Below are 23,985 nucleotides of genomic sequence, written 5' to 3' on the forward strand. Positions count from 1 at the left end.
AAAAATATTTACAAACAAGGTAAAAGGGGTAAAATTTTAATTATCATTTTTTATTATGTTAAATTTACCGTTAAATGGGCTTGACCCTCTTTTAGCTTCCCTAGTGGAGTCATCATCTGTCGAAACTCGAAAAATTCTAATCTTGTCCACAAATGGTTTGGACTTCATTTTGAAAATCTCATCGACTTTGGACTGTCCTAAGACCGGACTAATCCTTCACCGATGATTTTTGAAAAGGTTTGAAGGAGTCGCCACTGATATTTTACTCAAAACATCAAAAAAAGAAAAAGAATTTTCAAAAGTAGATTACGACCTTCATGGCCAGAATCAGGTACGAGGGTCGGTTACGCGTGGAGAAGGTGTTAGATGCCCCACAACACCCTAATTCAGTACTCTATGATAAATTTAGCATAATGACAAATATAATTAATTTTTTACCCCATTTTGTTTTATTAATCATACAATGGTTTACATTATATTAATTTACAACACGTATATTAACCCACTATCTACATGATAATCAATTTATTGAATGTGCATAGGATTACAAATAGAATAAATAAAGAGGAAAGGGAAGGAAGAGAGAGAATTAAAAAATTCCGAAGCAAGCTTTAATAGAAGAATTCTTCAAATAATGCGTACAAGAGCACTTTTTGGTAGCCTTTCACTAAAAGTCTTGCAAAGACTCAAATATATATATATATATATATATATATATATATATAGAGAGAGAGAGAGAGAGAGAAAGAGAGAGAGAGAGAGAGAGAGTCGAATCTAACAAGGGTTTGCTCTGTGTGTGTGAAGTGTTGAAGATTGAGCCTTGGGCACATTTATATAGGCACCCAGGGACGAGGAACAACTGTTTTCAACACTGGAACAATTGTTTCGGGCCACAAAATAACACTAGGTTGGCTGACTAGGAAGGGTTGTTCCCAACTAGGGTTCATGTACAATTTTCCAATTAGGGTCATTCCCAACTAGGGTTCATGTGTGATTTTTAAGTTGGGAACAACCGTTTTTTTGTCCCATATTAGGGTTTCGAGTCTTTTGCAGTAACATTTTTCAAAAAAATATTGTAAAATAATTTATATAACATTTTTTTACCTGATAAGAGACTTTAATTTTAAAGACAATTGAAAAGAATAATATTAAAATAAAAAATATTAGTCTATCTATAGTAACATTTTTCAACAAAATGTTGCAAATTAACCTATTTATTCAATATATAGGAATACTTTAACAAATGTAAAAAAGAAAATATTGTTAGAAAATTATAATGTAACCGTGGTACCTTAAGAAAGCGACACATCTAAAACAATACTTCAAGGAATCTTAACGAGACAAATTGTACACAACAAAAGCAAACTGTTATGAAATCATAACCAGCAAATAAAATATGAATCTCCCAAAGGTAGCTGCAAAGCATTGTCAGTAGATGCTTGCAGTTTGATGACACAAATTTTTAGGAGAGGTATAGGAAGCTAATGCTCTCAATTTCCTCTTAGATCTCACAAATGTCACACAACAATTTAAATATAGGGCGATGGAATTACAGTTGCCTCAAAATAGTGAAGTTTCAACCTTAAAGGGCTTCAAGTCCTTGTACAAAAAAGGTAGTAAAATCTTCCATCTCACGTTTATCTAACATCAATCCAATCTCAACTCCTCCACTGTCATCCCTACTCTGACTAAAAGAAAATGCTCCCGTTCTGTCTGTGGAAGTCATATCCACTTTCTTAGGCCTTCCCCACCCAAAATCAGTACTATAAACCTCAAACCGCGGCGATCCAGCACAAGGGAAAATTCTTCCGTCCACTTTTTCATGCATTTCCGAAACCCAACATTCTGCTCCACTTAGCACTCCACCATCCTTCACACTATTCAAAACCTCACGTATCCCCTCCAAAGCACTAACAAACCCATCGTTTCCCACCAACTTCTTTGTCACCGCCCTAACCCTTTTGGACGCAACGCAGTTTCCAAAATACGTTCCAGGAATTGGAGGGTCCAAGCGCGATCTACAGTCCGCAGCAAATACGAAAGACACATTATCTTCCGCTGGCTGTTTAGCTCTGAGCAAACACGTCAACACATAAGCACTCGTAACAGAAAACGTTGACAACTGAACACCCACTTTCATCTTACACTGTGCATGTTGCACTACTAGAATTTTTTCTATTACCTAAGGATTTTTCTAAGAATTTTTTATTAAAATTTGTAGGAAATAAGTTATTTGCGAATTTTTCTACAAATTTATTTTCGCAGCTAATACCTTCGTGGATAATTGTTTCTTGCCAATTTCAAAATTCGCATAAAAAAATTCTTATGATTTTTGCAATAAAAAAAATCTCTAGAAAACTTTCTTGTAAAAAAAAAATGGCAGCAAACTTTCTTGTGGATAAAAAATTCTTAAAAAATTTGCAAAAAATATTCTACAAATTTTAAAATCCACAAAATTTTTGCAAGAAATTTTCCACGAAAATTAAAATTTGCAAGTAAATTTCTTGCAAAATTAAAATTTCCCAAGTAAATTTTCTGCAAAATTAAAATTTTGTAGGTAAATTTTCTGCAAAATTTCAAATTCGCAAGTAAATTTCCTAAGAAAAATCGCAGGTAATTTTTTATAATTTTTTTTTAATATTATGATGTCATGCAAGTTCACAATTCTTATAACTTTCACTATTAACCTCATTCTTTATATTTATTTAAATAATGGTTTGTGATTTTGCGTAAGAATTGTTATTATTGTCAATATCTAATAACCACTTGTACGTGCCTTAATAATGTAAGGATGAATTTATTGAAGTTGTAAACCATTGAAGAGGAACAACAACTTAACTCATAAAATAATTGGCCCACTGTCTTAAGCTCAAGGGTTTTTATCAACTTGCTTCTATGTGGTCCATCCCAACCCTAAGGACTCTTCCGTACAGGATGTATATGCCCAATAATACGGAACTTTGTTCTATATGCCCAATAATACGGAACTTTGTTCTAAAGTTAAAAATCAAATCAGCTCGCAAACAGTATTATACTATTCTTTTTTTTTTTGGTCGAAAAAATAAATATATAAACTCATTGGATGAGTCAATCATGCTTTTATTTTGGTTTCACATCAACCACATTGGAACTAGCTACTTATCAGCTTTTTTGACAACTCATTGTCGCATTTAACCACTCACTAATCATATTTACCATTTATAATTTGACACAAACAGTTAACTATGCGGTGCAAGCTGTTATCAAAATATCCATCTCTATTTTCTAGCAATTCAAGTGTCTGAATAACTCTACATAAGTGAGGAATAACTCTAACTAATTCAATTAGTTAAAGGCAGTTACAAGTGTCACATCTATCTGAACTCAATTATTGCACTATATATACTCTGTAACAGGTCTGAGTATAGTATCTTGTAATTCATTTTTCAGTTTCACCCAGATCAATAATATCAGCTTTATCATGAGAAACAATTCTCTCCCTAACAGTGAGTAACAAGTAAGAAGATATAGAAAATCAATAATTCCCCCTATAGTTAAGTTCCTAAGAAGTGAAATTCCAGAAACCATATGATAATTCTAGAGTGTACAAACATGAGAACCAGTGAAACACTAACAAAAAAGGATAACATAAAAAAAGGGCCTTCAAAATACAACAATATCACAAACCATACCAAAAGACAATACTAGAGTACAACCATCATCAAAAGAAAGCAAAAGAAAAATAAATAAACTTCTTGCACTAATAGCAAATTAGCAATTACTCCTGTAACAAGATAATCAAACTCTTATTCTTATCAGAACAACAATAACCAAATGAATCAACATACACATTCACAATGAGCCTTTAACATCTAACAGACTTTAAAATGAGCATCAGTATGTTCCATAATGAGTAGAGGACACAACAAATCATTTCCAAGTTTGATGAACTTGGTATTCTCTTTAGTTTTATTTTAAAATATCAGTCGAGGCTAATAAGTGTGTAGACTGGCTTGCTAAATTTGGTGCTCAGTCTACCAGTGATTGTAAGATCAGGATGTCCTGTCATACTCAGCTGAATACCTTAGTTTTAGCTGATGCTTTGGGTAATATTTCCCTACGTCTGTAATGTGTGTGCAGGAACAAGTATTGCATTTGGCATGATTGACTCATCCAGAAGTTATTTAAAAAGAAAAGGATATATAAACTCAATACCCATATCATAGAATGTAAAACATTGATGATGTACTTGATAATGTGTGTCATCACATTATTAACCAAAACCAAGTAAAGAAACTAAACAATGACAAGAACCTTCTCAAATTTGGATGACCAAAACTTTCCTGAACTCTTTAAGTTTAAACCTATTATCATCATAATCAAAACTAAGCAAAACAATGACAATAACCTTCTCAAAGCAAGATGGCTGAAACTCTTCCAGTCTAATTCCAGTCCATGTTAGTTCCTGATTTATAAACATAAAAGGTCAAGATCTCATTTAACATCATTATAACAATGTCATCATAAAAAACTACTAAATTAAATAACACTCACAGTTGGAAAAAAAATAAATACTAAAGATTTAATCTATTGCATTCAAGACACAAATCAAATATGATTGAGAGGTAAAAATTGGCGATGACAATCAAACCAAGACAATTTGTTTCCCTTATCCAGTCTAAAAGCTTTTGTTTTTTTCATGCATACTGGACATGCATATTTTCCAGTTGTACTCCACCCAGACAACATCACATAAGCAGGAAAATCATTTATTGTCCACATCAATGCAGCTTTCAATTGAAAATTTTGTTTTTTTGAAGCATCATATGTTATCACACCATCATTCCATAATTGTTGCAATTCATCTATCAACGGTTGCAAATACACATCAATTTTGCCTTTTGGATTATGTGGACCTGGAATGATCAAGGTTAGAAACATATATGGAGTCATCATACAAAGTTCTGGAGGTAGGTTATATGGTGTTACAATTATTGGCCAACAAGAATATTGTGTTCCTAGTTGGTTAAAAGGAGTGAATCCATCAGCACATAAGCCAAGTCTAAAATTTCGAGGTTCATTGGCAAATTCAGGATACAAATGGTCAAAGTGTTTTCAAGCTTTCCCGTCTGAAGGATGACACAACACACCTTCTTCCCTACGATTTTCATAATGCCATCTCATGTGCTCAGCAGTTTTCACAGAAGCATATAACCTTTGTAGTCTAGGGATGAGCGGCAAATAATGCAATCTTTTTTGGGGAACATCTTTTGAATTTTTCTTGTGTGCATTGCGTGCTTTATATCGAGGCTCTTCACAAAATTTGCATTCCTTCAAAGTACTATCATCTTTGTAATACAACATGCACCCATTAATGCAACAATCTATTTTTTTACTCGATAAACCGAGCCTTACTACAAGTTTCTTTGTTTCCCTAAAATTGAAAGGAATGAAATTCTTAGGGTGGCTTGACTCTTTCATAAACTTCATCACATCATTAAAACAAGCTTGTGACATGTTGTGCTTAGATTTTAAACTCAACATTGTAATAGCTGCAGACAACTCAGATGTATTTTCACATCCTGGCCATAATGGTTGTTGAGCTGAATTCAACATTTCGTAAAATTTGGCAGCTTCCATATTTGGATGTTCCTCTTCATTTTGTTGCTCATGATTAAGACCAGTAGCATCAAATACCATGTCTTGATGTCTATTAACATCTCCATAACCCCATTGTTGACTACTGCTAGAAACTGAATGCATATCAACATCAACGTTTGTACGAGGGATTCTCTCTCCATGGGATGTCCAATACCAATATCTAGGTGTAAATCCTCTTTAAAGAATATGAACATTCACTTCATCTAGGGTTAAATAAGCCTCATTTTTACATGACTTACAAGGACACCTTATTTTTCCTTCACTCAAATAAACTGGTTTTTTCCGAGCAATAGCCATAAACTCTTCAAGGCCATTTAAAAACTCAGTTGTATATCCCCTTCGACCAGGAAGAAGTCTATTATACATCCATGCTCGATAAGTGGCCATTTCCATTTTCAGCTTGACTCCAAAATGACTAAGAAACATGAATCAAACAATAAAATTAGACATACAACTTATAAGGAATATAATTGAATATTCCTTATATCTAATAATAATAGTAATTAAAAGCAACTAATAATGGAACTAGCTAATAGTAATCCACCTACATCTTAAAATGCCTAATTCAAGTGCTTATAAACTAAAATAAAATATATTAATTATAAAATTTATTGAAGAATTAAGAATCTTATCATAAACTAAAGTCATCTAGATCCCAAAACTTCTTCTTATTGATAAGATGGGAACAAATTTAGTTAGCTTGACAGCTTAAGATTTAGGTATAATTATATCAACATATTGTAATATAATTAAATCTTCTTCTTGATAAGATGGGAACAGATTTAGTTTATGATATAATTATTAAGAATTAAGATTTAACTTGTACATAAAAATTTCATTTATGATTCATTTGTTACATTACAGTAAGCTGTTACTGTAATATCAAAGATCTAGTAGTCACACTTGCTACGACACCAACCTATCATTTATGATTCATTTGTTACATTACAACTTGTACATAAAAATTTCATTAACACGTTCATTATTAGAAAACATATATACAACAGTCATGGGAACATACAAATACACAAGTGATGGCCACAAGTTAGGCGTGAATTATTCTTACTTTGAATTCAACTGAGCTGTCGTGCACCCAGCAGTGAGTAGAACAAAAGCAGCCCACTGAATCTCACTTAATCTGAAATGTAACAAGAACACAATCCAAAACAGCCTCAAGAACCATGAATTTTGGTGATGTAGCGGACAAACTGTTGAATAAATTGATTATCCAAATTATTAAGGACACCATTGTGTTTTTACACATCACCTAAAAGCTATATATTCACTCTCAAACTTATTTTAACTAGACTTCTATGTTTTGGTTTGTGTGGATGGATTGAATCACCAAGTTATCAAACCTCTCTCAGTTGGGAATATATTTCAACACAAATGCATATCTGCCCTAGAAGTTACTCAGGCAAAAAGAAATCTGTGTTACTAAAGTTCAACAGGTCCTCTATTTTCAACTAAATAATCAAGACTCTGTTAATGCAAATTATGCAGTATAGTTGGAGCAAAGAATCCTAAATTGAAGCCTGTATATTCCAACCTTTTCGGAATCTGAAAGTGTCTAAACATAACTAGTGATAAACATGTTAAATCACCAACTTTAAATATTGGAGGAGACAAACAATTCTATGACAATATAGATGAGATTATTTGGGGCAGCACATGCGGGGAAATGACAATTCAAAAATGGTATGGAAAAAGCTTCGCCAATTGCAAGTAATATCTACTGAAACATTATTTTGAAACAAGCTCAAAAATAATTGCATCTATTATTCAGCTATAGGAAACTAGTAATCAAACATTATGTGTCACTGTTTACAGATTGGAAAGCTTAAATTGATGTCTAGAAGTGAATAAACATGCAAAATCTACAGAAGAGGAGAAAAATCTTCCATTAACAATGCCAAAACACAATCACACCAGTGCTTACTTTTAGAGACAAAATCATGCCAAGAGTACTTTATTCTAGTCTCTTTTATAATATCCTTCGTTGGTTCCACCAGAGGCTTAATCTACAAACCACAAATAAGACAATCGAACATACATGCACATAAGCAAACTACAGTACATGTACCTTTATAGAGGGCACACAATTTTTCAACTATAGAATGATTTCGAAAAAAGAAAAAGAAAAAAGAGAATGAGAAACTGCATGAGAGAAATACTACTCATTAACTGTAGAATCAATCTCCTTTGTATTATCAGTTGCATGCTCATTCAAAACATTCCTTGACCTGAAAATTAGTAAAGTAAAAAACCAATTACACTACACAGAGTAGAACAACCAAAATCTTGGTAAAAGGAAACATATAAACCCTAGTAGAGAGAAGAATTAGGAAAATGAGAGACAAAACAAAAGGAGAGTTTGTCTTCTTCTTTAACCTACGAAGATACATAGAATTCGAAATAAGATAAATTACAAATTACAACGAAGAAGCACGAAAAGAGTAAATAAATCACCGCAAAATCAAAAGAAAATCATTATATTTACTTGAGCAAGTCACTGGTGTGATGCGATCTAAAAGGTGACGGAGGAACGATCTTAAGAGGTGACGGAGGAATGAGTTTCTCTACGTGGTGGATTTGTATGCAGTGCGGTGCGGTGGGTTTCTCGTGTTTCTCTAAGCAGTGGGTACGATGAGTTTCATAGGCGGTGAGTACGGTGCAGTGGATTTGTAACGAGCATAAGGCTAAGGAGGGAACCATCCCTCAAAAGCCGGCCTAAGAGGTTGGAGAACCTCCCGCCTTCCCCTCCCTCAAAAGCCGGCCCAAGAGGTTGGAGAACCTCCCGCCTTATAAGGCCTCCCTGGTAAGGAGACCTCCCCGATGTGGGACTTGTTACATTACCACCCCCTTCGAAAGCCAGCGTCTTCGATGGCTGCACTCCACGGTACTTTACTCACCGGTACTTCACTCGGCCCTTGCCGGTCAGAACCCTCCGGTGGTCAGAACCCTCCGTGGGTAGCCCTTCTCGATTTGGCTGGCTCTCAATGAAAGCACCATTGTAACGAGCATAAGGCCAAGGAGGGGAACCATCCCTCAAAAGCCGGCCCAAGAGGTTGGAGAACCTCCCGCCTTATAAGGCCTCCCTGGTAAGGAGACCTCCCCGATGTGGGACTTGTTACAGGATTTCTCGTGTTTCATACTGTACACAACATGCTGTGTGTGGGTTTCTTGTGGGTGCGATAGATAATTAGTTGAATTTTAATTTTTTTTTAGTTTTTAAATTAATAAAAAAAACTATAAATAAATAAATTAAATTAAATATATTTTCCTGCTAATTTAATTTATAAGAAAAATTACAGAAAACATATTTTGACATTACTTAAAAATTTAACATTTCTTGCAAATTTATATTCTAAATAAAATTTGAAGGAGATTCCTGCGATTTTTTCTAGAAATTTTTATTGGCAAAAAAAATCATAAAATTAATAATTTTGGTAGAAAATTTTGTAAGAATTTTCTGCGAAGTCAAAGTCACAAAAATACTCATAACAATTTCTTGAAAATTCTTTTTTGGTAGAAATTTTCGTAGCAATTTCATGGGAATATTTTTTTGCATAAAATTTTGTAGAAAAATACTATATTTCTAGTAGTGGGAGGAAGTGTTGGAGAGTGAGAGAAAGAGAGTGTTTGAGAGAGGGGAGAAGGGAGTTGAGGAATGAAGAGGTTGGGTGTGGGAAGGAGTAGAAGAAGAGACATTGGGCGGGTGGGAAGCGGAGCCATAAGAGGTCGAAGAAGGTAAGCGTGAGAGAGGTTGGAGCCACGGTGGTGGAAGGGGTTGTTTTTGGTGCCTCAAGCGGTGCAACTGAACAAACTTGGATTACTTTGAACGGTGCTGCTGATGGTTGCGTCATCATGGTTCCAAAGGAATGGAGGAGAAGCAATCATGCAGGATCATCCAACTACTTTTTATAGGGTGGAGCCGCCAAGGAGACCTCTGAAGTTAAATTTGTAGCTGCTTACTGCATCACTTTTCATTAATGTTTAAAACTTTTCTATTTTAAGTTTACATTTTTAAGTTATTACTGATATTTAATTTTTTTTAAAATATATTTTTAATTATTTTAAAATTAGTAAATTTTGATTTAATCATTATAAAATTATTTTTATTTTATAAAATTACAATTATTATTTTTATTCTCTAGATTTTATAAAAAAATTAAGTGATCATTTTAAATGTTATCTACAACTGTTAATGCTATAATGTAGATGTTTTGCATCTCTAATTTTTTATTATAAATTTTTAAAATAAATGTTATTATTTATCTTAAAATAATCATTAAAGATTAATTAAAAATAGTGTATTTAGATTTTAAAGAGATGAAAATTTGAAAAAAAAATTATAAGGACTAAAAAAAAATTTAATAATTTCATATTGATTAAAAATAATTATAAATTTGGGAGGATGAAAGATAAATATTTTTTTTTTATCAAAACTAAAATCAAAACTTGATCACTCGTTTTAAAAAGATTAAAAATATATTTAAATAATAATTTTTTTTCTACTTATATATGGATGGATCATCATTAATGTTTTTATTAATGTTCTTAAATTATTGTGTACAAATGTAAGTGATACATTTTTGGTATGTAAATCTTCTAGAAAAGATTATAGATTTTTAAAGTAAACTTTACTTCCAAACCTTAAAATATTTGTTTGAGTATTTTAAAAGAATAAATTTATTTATTTTCATGATTAAAAATAATATTTATAAATTTTAAAAATATGAAAATAAAGAAATATTGCGATGATAAAAATAAAAATTCGTTATTTTAATTTACTAAATGATCACCTCATTTTTCAAGTGCGCGTCATCCTAATTCATTTTTATCTCATATGTTAATTAAAATTTTATTATAAATATAAAAAAAATTAAGGCCGCACAATTTTTGAAAAATCTATGATAAAAAATCTACTTTCATGGTAATGGTTGGATATGAAATAAGTAGAGCATTTTGACCACAATAAATAAAAATAAGTAAGATAAGAAAAAAACAACAAAACGTACTGTACACATGTGAAAGAAAGAATGAAAAAATGTCAATGTCATTGAAGTTTGTCCTAAGAGATTATAATAGTAAAAACGTCTAGGACTTGAACGATTTGTATACATTATTAAATAAAAATAAAATAAGGTATAGTAGCAGTGTGTTAGTGGCACAATAATAGCTTATGGTTGTCAGTGGCACAATAATAGAATAATAGCGATACGCGGTGGTGGACTTCAAACCCACCTTTAAAGCAATCAAATATAATAATAATTGGTTCTTATATCAAGGACATCTTTCTAAAACTTTACAACAAAACTTATCTAAATTTATCAAATTAACTTATATTTTTATATCAATAAATATTAGGATTTAAATTACAACATAAATTTTTTTTTACTGGAAATAAATTGAAATGTTTTTTACTGGAATTTTTTAATAACTTGAAATGTTTTAAAAATTATATTTTAAAGTTTTTAAAAATTAAAAAGAAATTTAATATTTAAATAAATTTAGTTTATTATTATTTAAATAAAATAAGTTAATTTATAAATTTAATAAGTTATAATGTTAATAAATAATAATTTTATAAAGTTATGTTAATAATAAATTAGTAATTTAATAAATCATTAATTAAAAAAATTATAAATTTAACAAGTTTACATGTATTATAAATACACGTGTTTAAAAATATTAATAATATTTAAAATTAAAAAACGACTATAATAACTAATTTGAATAAATATTATTTGTATAAGTTAAATATTAAAAGATGATAAATATATTTGAACCTGCATAATAAATAATTCTAGTTGTGTAAATATATTTGACGGGCATTCATTTTTATAAATATATTTTAAAAAAATAATATTCCAGAAAAAAATTCCAACATAAAAACACACATGTTAACTTTTGGGATATAAATTTTACCATAAATTTTATTTACGAGTAAAATTTAATGAATGTGCAAGGAGCTCTACATTATCAATGAGTATATTATTTATTTTAAGAAAATTAGACAATCATTTTTAAATAAAAAAAATACACGCATGAAACGATAATATAAAAGTATTTTATAATAAATTGTCGTATATAATATTTATTTTATAATAATGTTTTGAAATCATACTAAAATAGTTTTTATTTTTTTGCCTGATTGGTAATGATTGGTGTCCTTTGCGAGTTAATAAAATGACACAAATTTAAAGGTTTTTTTATTTATTTAAATAATCGAATATTAATTTTTTTTGGCACAAATTTTGTTGGACCGTAAATTTACCTACACGACTTTGGTATACTCTATTAAGTATTTTTAATTGGAAATATTGATTTGGAAACGTCTAGGCCTTTGACATTTTTATTTACATTGCTAAATAAAAATAAAATACACTATGACTAGAAAACGTCATGATATATGATGTGTTTTGGTACACACAAAAAATATCATTCTTTGTGACATTTTGTAATAGTTTTGACGTTTTGTAATGGTTTGGTAATGGCCATTAAGACTTTGCTTTAGTCAGAAAATCAAGTCTTGTTTTACGTTCTAAATTTTCTTCGACTTATGTTATACATTATACTCGTCATTATTTTTTAACGTTTTCTTTTTATTTATCTCTCTTCTATTTATGAAAAATAATTTATTTTGGTTAATAATTTTTTTAATTTATTTCAATAATTTTTATTTTTTATTTATTTATTATGGCTAAAAAATCGGGAAAAAAAATAGGTAGAAAAGAAATGGTCGTTGTGGGTGCACCAAACAAATTCACGTTCACCTACAACAAAAATATTATTTTATATTCTAATTTCATATAATTATTTATTTATAATATATAAAAGTGGAGTAATATAATCATACATGGTGACATGGAAATTTCATTTTTCTACTACATAAGTGTAAAATGGCATATAAACTAAACCAATAAAAAAAATATTTTATGATTTCAATTTGAAATCAATTTGTAGATAGCAGAAAAAATCAATAATGAAGAATCATAAATTTTATAACACATGTTCTGATATCACATATTAAAATTTATGATTGTATGTTAAATTTCACATATTGTAGTTTTCATAACATCCATTAATAGAGAAAACTACTACATATCATATATCATAATGATCTTAAAATGTATAATTCTCACATACATCTTAATAGTAAGAGAGACTTACTTTAATCAATAAAAGTTATAATAAGAATAAGTTCTTCAATCTTCTTTTTCCAATCTATATTTTTTCATTCTCCTTCATTTCATGTTGCTCTTTTGATGGTTAATAGTGATTATCTTTCATATGGAAGAGACAAAATCCTTGTTTTGTTATTTAACCAACTTCCATTAAGTTGATTACCCTCGGTTGTAAAATTTCTTTCTCTTAAAAAAAAAAGAATAACTTCTCATATTAATCAATAAATCCCTTTATTTTATTAAATTACATTTAAGCCCATAATTATATTTCACATAAGTCAATTAATTTTATTTAATTCTTTATTTTTCTAATATTATAAAGCTCTACAGTTCCATGTTCCATGTTCCATGTTCGAGTAAGAGATATCTTATCAATTTATTGTTGAACCATGGAAATATAAATTCAAATATATATTATTTATTAATGAAATTATATCAATATTAACAAATGATAAAATTAAATAACAATGATTGAAATAATATAATAAGAAGATTTAGAGAATATTGGATTGAAACACGTTAGACGTTATCTGTAACACCCCAATTTTCATATTTTTTATGGAGGGTAATTTAGTAATTAAGAGTGATTTAGTAGCCCAGAATCGGTCATTCCCGAACTGAAACTGGCCATTCCAAACCACTAAAAAGGCCTATAACCCTAGTTGGGAATGGGTCGTTCTGGTGTAAGAACGAGTCGTTCTGAACATGGCCGTTATGGGTTAAAATGCAACCCCAGAATGGGTGAGTTCTGAACGGGACATTTCATATTTGAAACAAGTCATTCTGGCCACTCCTGATGCCTATAAGTAGAATGCTCTAGCACTCCCAAAAGCACACTTTTCACTTCTGACTTTTTTTCCTTCTACACTCTCTAAAGATCGAAGGGAACCCAGAGGAGGAGACCAACCAGTTCCTGCTTTAGTTTTAGCTACTGCTTATCGAGGTACGATGGAAAAGGAATTATTTGTATGCAAAGTTACATGAGAAAATTGGGTAGAGGAGGAATCCCGTAAGATTATGGGTAATTTTATAATTATTTATGTTTGAGGAATTGATGATCCCATTAGATTTTGCATGTATTGAGAATTAGGAATATGCAATTAATTTGTAAAAATGATGATTTGGGAGAGAGAACGAAATTGTAGAAAAGTGTCTGTGAGTTAAGTTTCGAAAAATTGGGGATTTTACTATTTGAGTTAAGATTATATTAAATTGGTGATTCAATCAGGTTTTATATTAATTTATATATGTTATTATTATATTATTTGGTAAAAATTGATGATCTAGATGTGGAATTGACTTATGGAATGTGGTGTGATGTCTTCACACAATTGTATACGTTATATCTACTGTTTTAGTATTGAATTGATAACATGATGTGGCGAATGGTATATTATGACTTAATTGTTCAATTAATTATGATGCGAGTATGTTGACATGAAATGAGATGTTGTGTTGAATGTGACATCGAGGTAGAGAATTTCTAAGATATGGACTTTTATATATATTTGGAGTTGTACTCATTATTTTGAAAATATTTTGTAACCTCTTAGGTTTTATTTTTCAAGTTTCATTTTCTACTATTTTGGATATTGAATAACTTTTATGCAGGATTTTATGTGAACCTTTTTACCAATGTTGAAAATTTTATTTCCTTAGTTTATTTACATTATTACAATATATGTGTTGGGGTAGTAAGGGTGTCACATTTAGTGGTATCAGAGCAGGTAGATCCAATCGGCCGTGAGTTATGAGTCTACTATGCTTGTTTGGTAGATGAATGATGAAATGAATTGATTGTGGAACTTATTGATATGCTAGTGTGATGATTGATTATGTTTGTTGTTTATTTAATTATGTGTATTGTTTTCTTAGAATTTGGCTGATAGACATGATACAGCTTAGATGATGCTATTTATGATTGCTTTTCTTCATTCTCGTGATTGCTTATTTGTTTTGATACTTCTTACTTACGTACACCACAAAAAAAACACTTATTACTGACAGACTTTTTTCCACGAATAAATATTTGTCTGAAAAATAACATTACCGACGGATTTTTCTGACGGATATGCGTCCGTCTGAAACATAATTAATTTCGACAGATATTACCCACGAATTTTTTCCATATGAAATTTCATATGGATATTACCCACGAATTTTTTCGTGGAAAAATTATAATGTTTCAAACAGATATTTCCCACGAATTATTTGTCTAAAACATTGTTCATAAAAAATTAAAAAAAAAATCGTCGGTAACTTTAATAAATTTAATGATAAAAGATTAACAAATTAAATTCTTAAATACTTAACTAATTTTCTCATGCTAATTAATTTACCATACCAACTATTATATATATATATATATATATATATAATTTATAATTAAATGATAGCATAAAATAATAATTTACTATCAATATATTTTAATATTATATAGTTAATTTTATTTAAATTGAGAAATATATAATTAGTGAAATGATATTGATGCATGATAGTCTAAAATTAAAAGATAATTTCTTAACATTATAATAATTTTACCAATTTTGAACTATATTGTTTTTAATAAAACAAGAATATTATGTAATATAATTTTAAAATGATTTTTTTAAATATTATCAACAATACTCACGAAATTACTAACGGATGTATCCGTGGGTAATTATTTTTTATTAATAATTTATTTTAAAAATAATAAAATTAATTCATAAGTATTTATGATAAATAAAAATCAAATTAGATAATTACTCATAGATTTATATATAGAAGTTAATTATTCTTTGATTAGTTACTAATTTTCATTTAATATATATTTATACAAATTTTAAATATTATTTATTGATTTAACTATAATATTTATTTTTATATATAATTTATTATAAATTTTAATTATAATAAATAAAAATGTAACTTGTGAAATATACAGACTAAAATATTAATATTTTTAATTTAGATAAAAATTATAGTATTATATTATATTGTAATTTGTGAAATATACTGGAATGAGAGGGATCGAAAGATTGTACAAGTATGAGATTGTATAGTTGAAGATGACTTAAAAGAATTAATTTGTACTATTTATTGATTTAACTATAATATTTATTTTTATATATAATTTATTATAAAATTTAATTATAATAAATAAAAATGTAACTTGGAAATACACAGACTAAAATATTAATATTTTTTAACTTAGATAAAAATTATAGTATTATATTATATTGTAATTTGTGAAATATACTAGAATGAGAGGGATCCAAAGATTGTACAAGTTTGAGATTGTATAGTTGAAGATGACTTAAAAGAATTAATTTGTACTATTTATACCAATGAAATGCATTTACTCTTTGGTAGCTTATTCCTTAAGAATATCACAGTTAAGCGTGCTTGACATGGGATAATTTAGGGTTGGATGACCTTCTGAGAAGTTTTCCAGAAAAATGTGCAAGTGACGACAAGGCACACTGAAAAGTCTTGAGTTAATTTGTGGGGTTTGTGGGGTCAATTTTTTGACAGATTATTATCCATCTGTAATCCATCGAAAATGAAGTGTTACCCATGAATTTTTTGGATTACCCACGAATTTTGGTCGTCTGTAATTTCAAAGTTTCTTGTAGTGTGTTGAGCATAGTCTTTAGTTCTAAGATAGTTTTTGAAGCTTCAGAGACTTCTACAAATGAAGATGGCAACACTTGCGCTTCTTGATCAAGTAGAGGAGGGGTACCAAAAGCAGGTGCAAGGGCACTATATGTGTACTTAAAACAAATATTTACAGGTAAATTAACTATAAAATGAAAACATAATAAGGGTGATGGATAAACATATAACGGTGGAGTGGTTGTTAGGGAACGTTGCAAGCATATGGCTTGGTGGCTAAAGGAATGGGAGATTGTAGAACACTATGACCCATAATGAGTATAGGATAATTTTTGTTGATGCCAGATGCTTCAAACTAATGAGTTTTGGCATAATCTAGATACATGATGTACTTGTCGTATCAGACAGGGTGTTTCTTCCCTTTGCAAATGGAATGTTGCATAACCTTAAGTCTTGACTCAACTTAGAAGAATTGAATCCATGGTTGAATTTGACATGGTCTTCTAGGTGTGCGAATCATAAAAGGAAGGTTGTGAGATATTCCTTCATAGCCCAGTTGCATATCGACTTGAGTGTGGCAAGCATCTTTATGTTCAAACCTTAGTCGTTTGATGAGCTTCATGGCTTGATTATCCCGACGACATTGACCATACAAATCAAAAGGATTCAGCTCAAGAACTTATTTAGTCCAAGGAAAAAACACAATCTTCCACCTTTCTTTGTGGTAGAGATGATGGTATTCCTCCATATTCAAGTAAGACGATCTTTGTGGAGCATCACCTACGAGGATAAAATTAAGGCTATCCTCTCCATCTATAAGCTCTTTGATCAATTGCTTTAGATCCTTAGAAGAAAAATTGGTTACTTCAATGGCTTCACTTGGTGGGACAATCCAGGCTTAGTTCTCTAAATGTCTTGAGTTTGGCTCCACTAGTGAGAAGCTACATTCAATGGTTTAGCCTCAATTACACTATAGTCAATAGAAGATTGTGCAATGTTACTAGTTGTTCCAATAAATGTTCCAATAGTCTCTTTGACTGGTTGCAAGACTTCTCTAGTACTTGCACATGCAATGGATGGTTCCTCGGACGAGACAACAAGTTCAACAAACAGTGCAGAAGGTGTTGGTGGAACACATTGGACTTGTGGGGCTGTTGAAGGCTCTTTAGCAGTCTTGTCTACAACATTAGATGCTCTTGTTTGTGTTCGATGAATATTTTGGGGAAAAGGTGAGATGAGATACTTGGCTATAAAATCCTTTCTAGTGAGGGATGTTGATCTTCTCTCATTGTTTTAGGGTGTTGCAAGTTATACATCACCTTGGAGAATGCCTTGGATATAAAAGCAGTTTTGTATCCCTCCTCTAGAAAATCTCCCAATGTCTACTCTAGCTCTTGCTCATGACATTGTTTTTCTACAACTTGAATAGAAGATGCTTGAAGTGCTTCTGAAAACATCATTTCTTCCTCAACGGCCAACTCAACCTCTTTTTGCTTTTTTTTTTTTTTTCTTTTCATCCTATAGAGAGAAGTTTGGAAATCTTTAGTTCTTACTCCTCTTAAAACTTTATCTTAGGCTCTGACATCCCATGAACAAGACATCATTTCTTGGGCTTTAGATGTTGGGGAGTCTCTATTGTGATTTTTGGTGGGTGAGATGACATGGATTGAGGGCAAGAGAGACAATAAGAAATGGCTTTATCATTAGAGTCTAATGATGAATCATAGAGGTTGGTGTTTGGTGAAAGAAAGTGGCTTTTGTTTTCTATGATGATGGAGAGGTAAGTGTCTAGGCTTATGTGTTTGGACTTGTTGGTTTGCTGAAGGGCCACATGATAAGTGTTGGCCTATTCTGAGTCTTTTGGGTTGAGGTCCAAGACTTTCTTCAACCTTCACTTCACCCATCTTCTTCTTTGTTCCAAGAAAAAGGTGAACAATCCCCTTGCGTCGTAAGGTGGTGAGGTTAATTTCTGTAACCCATTTTTCCTTTCTCGTAGTTGGTAGTGTCGATGTTGGTAGCCTCAATAGCTTTTTTTGAAAAGCATCCCATAAGGAATGAGTGTTCTCCTTCTCCTATCATGGTCTCACTGGTTGAGATATGACTTCTAGTGGTTGAACACCAATCTTGGCAAGTTTAGTGCAACCTTGAGATAAAGATGATAGATACAAAATCTATCCACATAAGAAACATTATCCTTAGAGCTAGATTGAGGGATGAATGTGTTGAACAACAAGTTATGCATCAACCTGCCCATTGGCTTCATGTTTGCAGCATCGAGAACTTCTTATACTCCATATTTTTAGATGGACACTTGGAGGAGGAATAGAGCATATCATTCACAGTCTCCTTGGAGATGACCTTCTCCCATCCTTTTGAGTAGGTTAGGCTAGCTTTCTTGCAGCTAGAAAGAGGCCCTATCAAGGTTGGAGTAATCCTTATCTCCTTGCCATCAACAATACCTACAATGGCATTGCCATCAACCATTGCAGACGCCCAAAACTAAGCATAAGATGCATGGAACCAATTGTAGCTTAACTCAACAAAGTTGGACCATCCTATCTTGTCCAAGAAGTGCTTAACATGAAAGTCATCCTCGACAAGCTGAGTGAGATAAACGTACTTTCTAGGGAGGAAGAAGGATTTAGGGAACTCTTCCGTGGGAATCTTGCTTCTGTGGGGTTTTGTTTGGGTGCCGATGTATAATAGAGGTTTTTGAGAATAAGTATTAGGGTTCTTTGAGAAAGTAGGTTTTAGAGATAAATTACAAAAATGGTTAAGTGTTTTGAATAAGGGAGGAAAACGGTTTTGTGTTTACGTGGTTGGTAAGGTGAAAGGATGTGGTAAGAGAAAAGATAGGTCATTAAATTTTGATTCGATAACATCTCTAATTGTCCCACCATTCCATGGATACTTTATCCAAAACCCTATTTTGTAATCATTAATAAACATTAAATGCGAGAGATAACTTTTTAGATGGAAGATGATACATTAGTGTGAATATAATAATAAAATAATATGTATGATAGATTAATGAAATGGCAAACAATACATGTACACATCAGCGTAAGATGATGCATGATAGATGAATCATATACAACGAAACGAATCTTAAGATGATGTAAAAATGATGCTTAGTCTGAGATGCATTTCAAGTTGAGATAACTTTTAATGAATCTAAAGCATTCTTCAACTAGAACTTTAGTAAAGATTTCATCTCATTGATGATCAATGTCAATAAATTTTATGTCAAAAACTTATTTTTGTATATAATCCCGAAATGATAACTTATCTCAATGTGCTTAGCTTTAAAATGTTGTATGAAATTTTTTAATAAATTGATAAAACTAGTGTTATCATAGTATACAAGTATATTATGCTTAAGACTAGAATAGTCTTTTAATTGATACTTCACCCATAGTAGTTGTGAACAACAGCTAGTAGTAAAGATGTATTCAACTTCAATAGTAGATAATGCAATGGAGTTTTGCTTCATTATTGCCCTAGAAATGAGATAAAGAGCCAAAAAATGACATCCTCCACTTGTACCTTTTCTTTCCACTTTAGCACGCTATGAACACAAATTCAACAAACTATTGTCTCACCTCAACATCAATCTGAGCTTTGACAAGGAGGATAACTAGGACTAGCTTTTGCTGGTGCCGAAAAAGGGAGACTAATTAAAGTTTTTTTGATTATTTTGCTCTAATAATTTTTCTTTAATTTTATGAATGCTCAGATTAAATTCTTCAAAATTATTAACAAAATGCTCTAATTATTAAATATATTATGCATATTTGCTCTGATGTCATGATTTATGCAAGTTATATTCGTCAGATCAGGCATGTTTTTAAAGGCAATCCCTTATGCATATAATATATATATATATATATATATATATATATATATATATATATATTATATGTTTTGATCTACAAGACAAGAAAGACATAAAACCAAGTATGTTATGCCTTATATAAAATATTTTTATATGCTTTGCTATGATAGAATAAGACTAAAACTCATTATTTGTTACATAATTAGTTTTTTTTTGTTAAAAATAGGAAATATTAGAAAGATGGTCGCAATGAGGATTGAACTTAGGTCCTCATGCTTCTAACTACCCCAACCCCTCCCCACCCATGTATACACAATTAGTTTGATATGCTCTAAAAAATAAAATTAAATATCATTTTAACTATTTTATTATTGCTTACTTTGTCTCAAATGCTATATCAAATGATGACAAGACTATGTAAATGGGAGAGAATACATGTCTTTAAATAATATACTTGTAAAAATCAATCCACTTAAATAATCTTTCATCTTAGATGTGTGCCTTACATCAGTATCATAAAAGCGATTCCAAATCGTTTTTGCGTCCTCAAGCAAAATTTTCTAAGTAAAAGTGAAAAAGGTTTTCAAAATTTAAAAAGCCAAAACGCATTTATAGTACGAGTTAATCATCCATACACTGTTAGTATTAAAGTTTTTTAAACTGACAATCAATCATATCATTTAAATTATTTTATTTTATTTTTATTTTATTAAATGAGCAACTAGTATGACACTATTAAAAGATATGATTGGTTATCGATGTAAAAAAATTTTACACGGATAAATATAAATAATTAGCTCATATATATATATATATATATATATATATATAAAGAATATATATCAGTGGCACTTGCCCTAGTAAACATGTAATTACCTCAGTGAAGGAAGAATAATAGTACTTCTAATTAGAATTGAGATGCCCTTGCAAAGAGAACTGAAGAAGGCATAGTAAGGATGAGTAGCGGCAACAGGAACGGACCTCCAAAGCATCAGAACAAGTACGCTTGGAAACCCAACGCTGGCCGCAAGATCAACGAAACTGTATGTAACTATAACTATCAACATATTCATAATAGAAAACGTTTGAATATTAATATTATTATTCACATACACAGGAACCTGGAGGAAGGTTCAGACCTCTCTCTGAGATCACTGGGGTGTGTCCCCGTTGCAAGGAGCAAATCGATTGGAAACGCCGTTACGGCAAGTACAAACAGTCAGTTCAACCTGCCAAATGGTATTGTTTTGTCTATTCTTTTTTTGTTTTTCATGAATTCAATTAGTTTATTATCTTTTAGGTTTTTGTTGATTAATTGGTTAATTGGGTTGCAGTCAGAAATGTTCCAAGCGTAATGTTCGCCAAGCATACCACAACTTGTGTTCTGGTGAGTATCAAACTTGATTTTTTTTTAAAAAAAAATTTTAATTTTGGGTTTTTGTAAGTGGGTAATTCTGAAATCAGTGCAATGAGGAAAAAAGAATGGTTTTTTGGAGTCTGGACGTGGAAAGGGGAAAAGGGTATGGGTTGAATTGGTTGGGGCTTGTAAGTGGACACATGGTATTTGTGAAAAGTGTTATGAGGATATATGAAATATAATATCTGATGAAATTAGTTGAAAATTGAGAATGGTGTTTTGTTTTGTGTGTTTGCTTATTGGCTTTGTTGTTGGTGTAGGTTGTGCCAAGGAGCATGGTGTGTGCGCAAAGTGTTGTTGCGGTCGAGACCGAATTGTTGGAAGGTTGTCTTTCTCACATTTGATGGAGAATTTGGTTTTTGTTTGCATTTGTAACAACATAAGTTTTGTGCAAAATGGATATCAGATAACATTTGCTGAGGCCAACACTCCTCAAAGGAAAAGATGAATCTGTATTGATGTGTTATTTTGTTTCTCGTAGGGATATTTCAGAAGTTGAGGCCGAGCAAAAGATGCTTGAGGAGGTTTCTTTTTCTATTACCTTCCCTCCTTTCTGAATGTTAGACTTATTCTTCTGTGGAAAGCAGAATCACGAAATAATACTGGTATTTTTGTTGCAGGCCATTAAGAACTCCCGGGAGAGAGAAAGGAGATCCCTATTGCGTGCTGTAAGATACTAAAACTAAGGCTATTCATTTTCTTAACTGCCGATTCTGCTTCTCTATTATGCCTAGCACACTCTGTCTAATCAATTTACCCGACAGCATTTAAAACCAAACATAACTATAGATTTGTATGTTGTTATAGAACATTTCATTTAATTTGAAAATCAGATCACCAAGTTGAGTTTGTTAAACAATGTCTGTTTAAGAAGTTTCTTGTAGTACCTGCTGTTGATGCATATGTACGTGTCTTATGTTGTTGCATATACATGTAGTTACATATTTTCTTCGAGCTTATATTGGTATTCTAATGTTAATCCAAAATATACATAAATGATGGTGTAAGCCATAATTCATTCTCATTTATGACAAAGGCAGTACCTGTACTGTTTTTGTAATGTTTTTCTTACTGTCCTGTTCCGCAAACATGCATCTTGCTGATAATTCTTCTCTTCACTTTTGCTATCAGATGAACAAAGGAAAATCTAAGAGTTCAGATAGTGCCCCAACAGATACTAAAGGTAATAAAGTTGGACAATTATTTCCAAATGCGTCACTTGAAGACTATGCCAAACTGAACAGAGTTAACATGGAGCACAATGATGGTGAAATTTGTGGTAAAAATGAGGATAGTGAGAGCGAAGTTTGTGAAGATGAAGATAATAACAGTGACAATGAAGATTGTGATGATGACGATGATAACAATGACAATGAAGATTGTGATGAGGATGACGACATCAATGATGAAAAAAATGTTCCTGATCATACCAGTTCCAAAAATGAATGATTCAGACATGAGTATGTCAGTTTCCAATAGAAATTCAAATTACAATACTTGTTTTGTGGCAGTCTGTTTTGGGTATACCTGGTGAGTTTTAGGTTAGAGATATTTGGTGTTGAATACAAATTTTGGATAAGTTATGTCTTTATTTTGTCAATCACTAAGTAAACCAAAACAAGATATCATGTGTCTAGTGTCATGTACTCTTTTAGAGTTTAGATGAAATATGCTCTTGTTCACCTATAGGTGGGTGCCTCTTGTTTCATCGTATTTAACTTTTGGAGTATAGTCTTTATTATTGTTTTGGATCCGCTCAAATTTCACCTGATTCCTGATCTGTTCTGAGAATGACCATCAGGTATCAGTTTATTATTCAACTTAATAGCTACATTTTGAGTCACATGGGTTTACTTACCCAACCAAAAAACATCTGTTATGTAAATAGTTGAGATTTGTTTTGAGCTAAGTTAGATAAAATTTCAAGCATTTGAAAGGGCTTATTTATGTTTATAAAATTGTGCTATGTTCTTTCTATAAGTTTTTATTACTTGGACGTTCATCAAATTTTTGACTAACTTCAACAAGTTTTTCTATCATGCTCAAACAAATTTTCATTTGATAAGGACTTGTTAAATATTCAATTAAATTGTTCATCCAAATAAGCCCTTAATCCAATAAAATAGTTGATTGAGCGTTTAATATTTTTGAAATTTGGAAACTCTGTAGGAGTGAGGTTGCAGATGCCTTTCATCAGACTAAATTATGACTGTTATATTGAAGAAGATTTAGGATGAATTGCCTTTTGTGATTTGTGACATAGGATTTGTCAATGTTTTTAATATTAAATCATAATCAATAACGTT

General features: G+C 31.0%; 2 protein-coding genes and 1 long non-coding RNA gene across 4 annotated transcripts; 1 reads left to right on the forward strand and 2 right to left on the reverse strand.

The window, feature by feature from the left end:
- Nucleotides 1-1,310: 1,310 nt before the first annotated feature.
- LOC109815427 (anthocyanin 5-aromatic acyltransferase) lies at nucleotides 1,311-9,631 on the reverse strand. The gene is made up of 3 exons (XM_083069382.1): nucleotides 9,232-9,631; nucleotides 8,752-8,794; nucleotides 1,311-2,182 (listed from the first exon to the last, which is right to left on the reverse strand). The coding sequence occupies exons 1-3, from the start codon at nucleotides 9,507-9,509 to the stop codon at nucleotides 1,583-1,585; spliced, it is 921 nt and encodes a 306-aa protein (XP_082925508.1). The 5' UTR covers nucleotides 9,510-9,631; the 3' UTR covers nucleotides 1,311-1,582.
- LOC145954146 (uncharacterized) lies at nucleotides 4,205-7,895 on the reverse strand. Of its 2 annotated transcripts, XR_014431306.1 has the most exons (4): nucleotides 7,818-7,895; nucleotides 7,580-7,661; nucleotides 6,707-6,778; nucleotides 4,205-4,444 (listed from the first exon to the last, which is right to left on the reverse strand). It is a non-coding gene; the product is annotated as an uncharacterized LOC145954146 (long non-coding RNA). The 2 variants fall into 2 exon arrangements; XR_014431305.1 differs by lacking the exon at nucleotides 7,818-7,895 and having other exon boundaries at nucleotides 7,580-7,811.
- An 11,523-nt stretch (nucleotides 9,632-21,154) lies between the features above and the next one.
- Nucleotides 21,155-23,365, forward strand: LOC109815422 (uncharacterized). The gene is made up of 7 exons (XM_020380147.3): nucleotides 21,155-21,305; nucleotides 21,380-21,501; nucleotides 21,597-21,649; nucleotides 21,940-22,003; nucleotides 22,161-22,203; nucleotides 22,300-22,347; nucleotides 22,811-23,365. The coding sequence occupies exons 1-7, from the start codon at nucleotides 21,219-21,221 to the stop codon at nucleotides 23,126-23,128; spliced, it is 735 nt and encodes a 244-aa protein (XP_020235736.2). The 5' UTR covers nucleotides 21,155-21,218; the 3' UTR covers nucleotides 23,129-23,365.
- The last annotated feature ends 620 nt before the right edge of the window (nucleotides 23,366-23,985 follow it).

Source organism: Cajanus cajan, chromosome 2 (assembly GCF_000230855.2).
Source record: "Cajanus cajan strain Asha chromosome 2, NIPB_CcT2T_4, whole genome shotgun sequence".
NCBI lineage: Eukaryota > Viridiplantae > Streptophyta > Magnoliopsida > Fabales > Fabaceae > Cajanus > Cajanus cajan.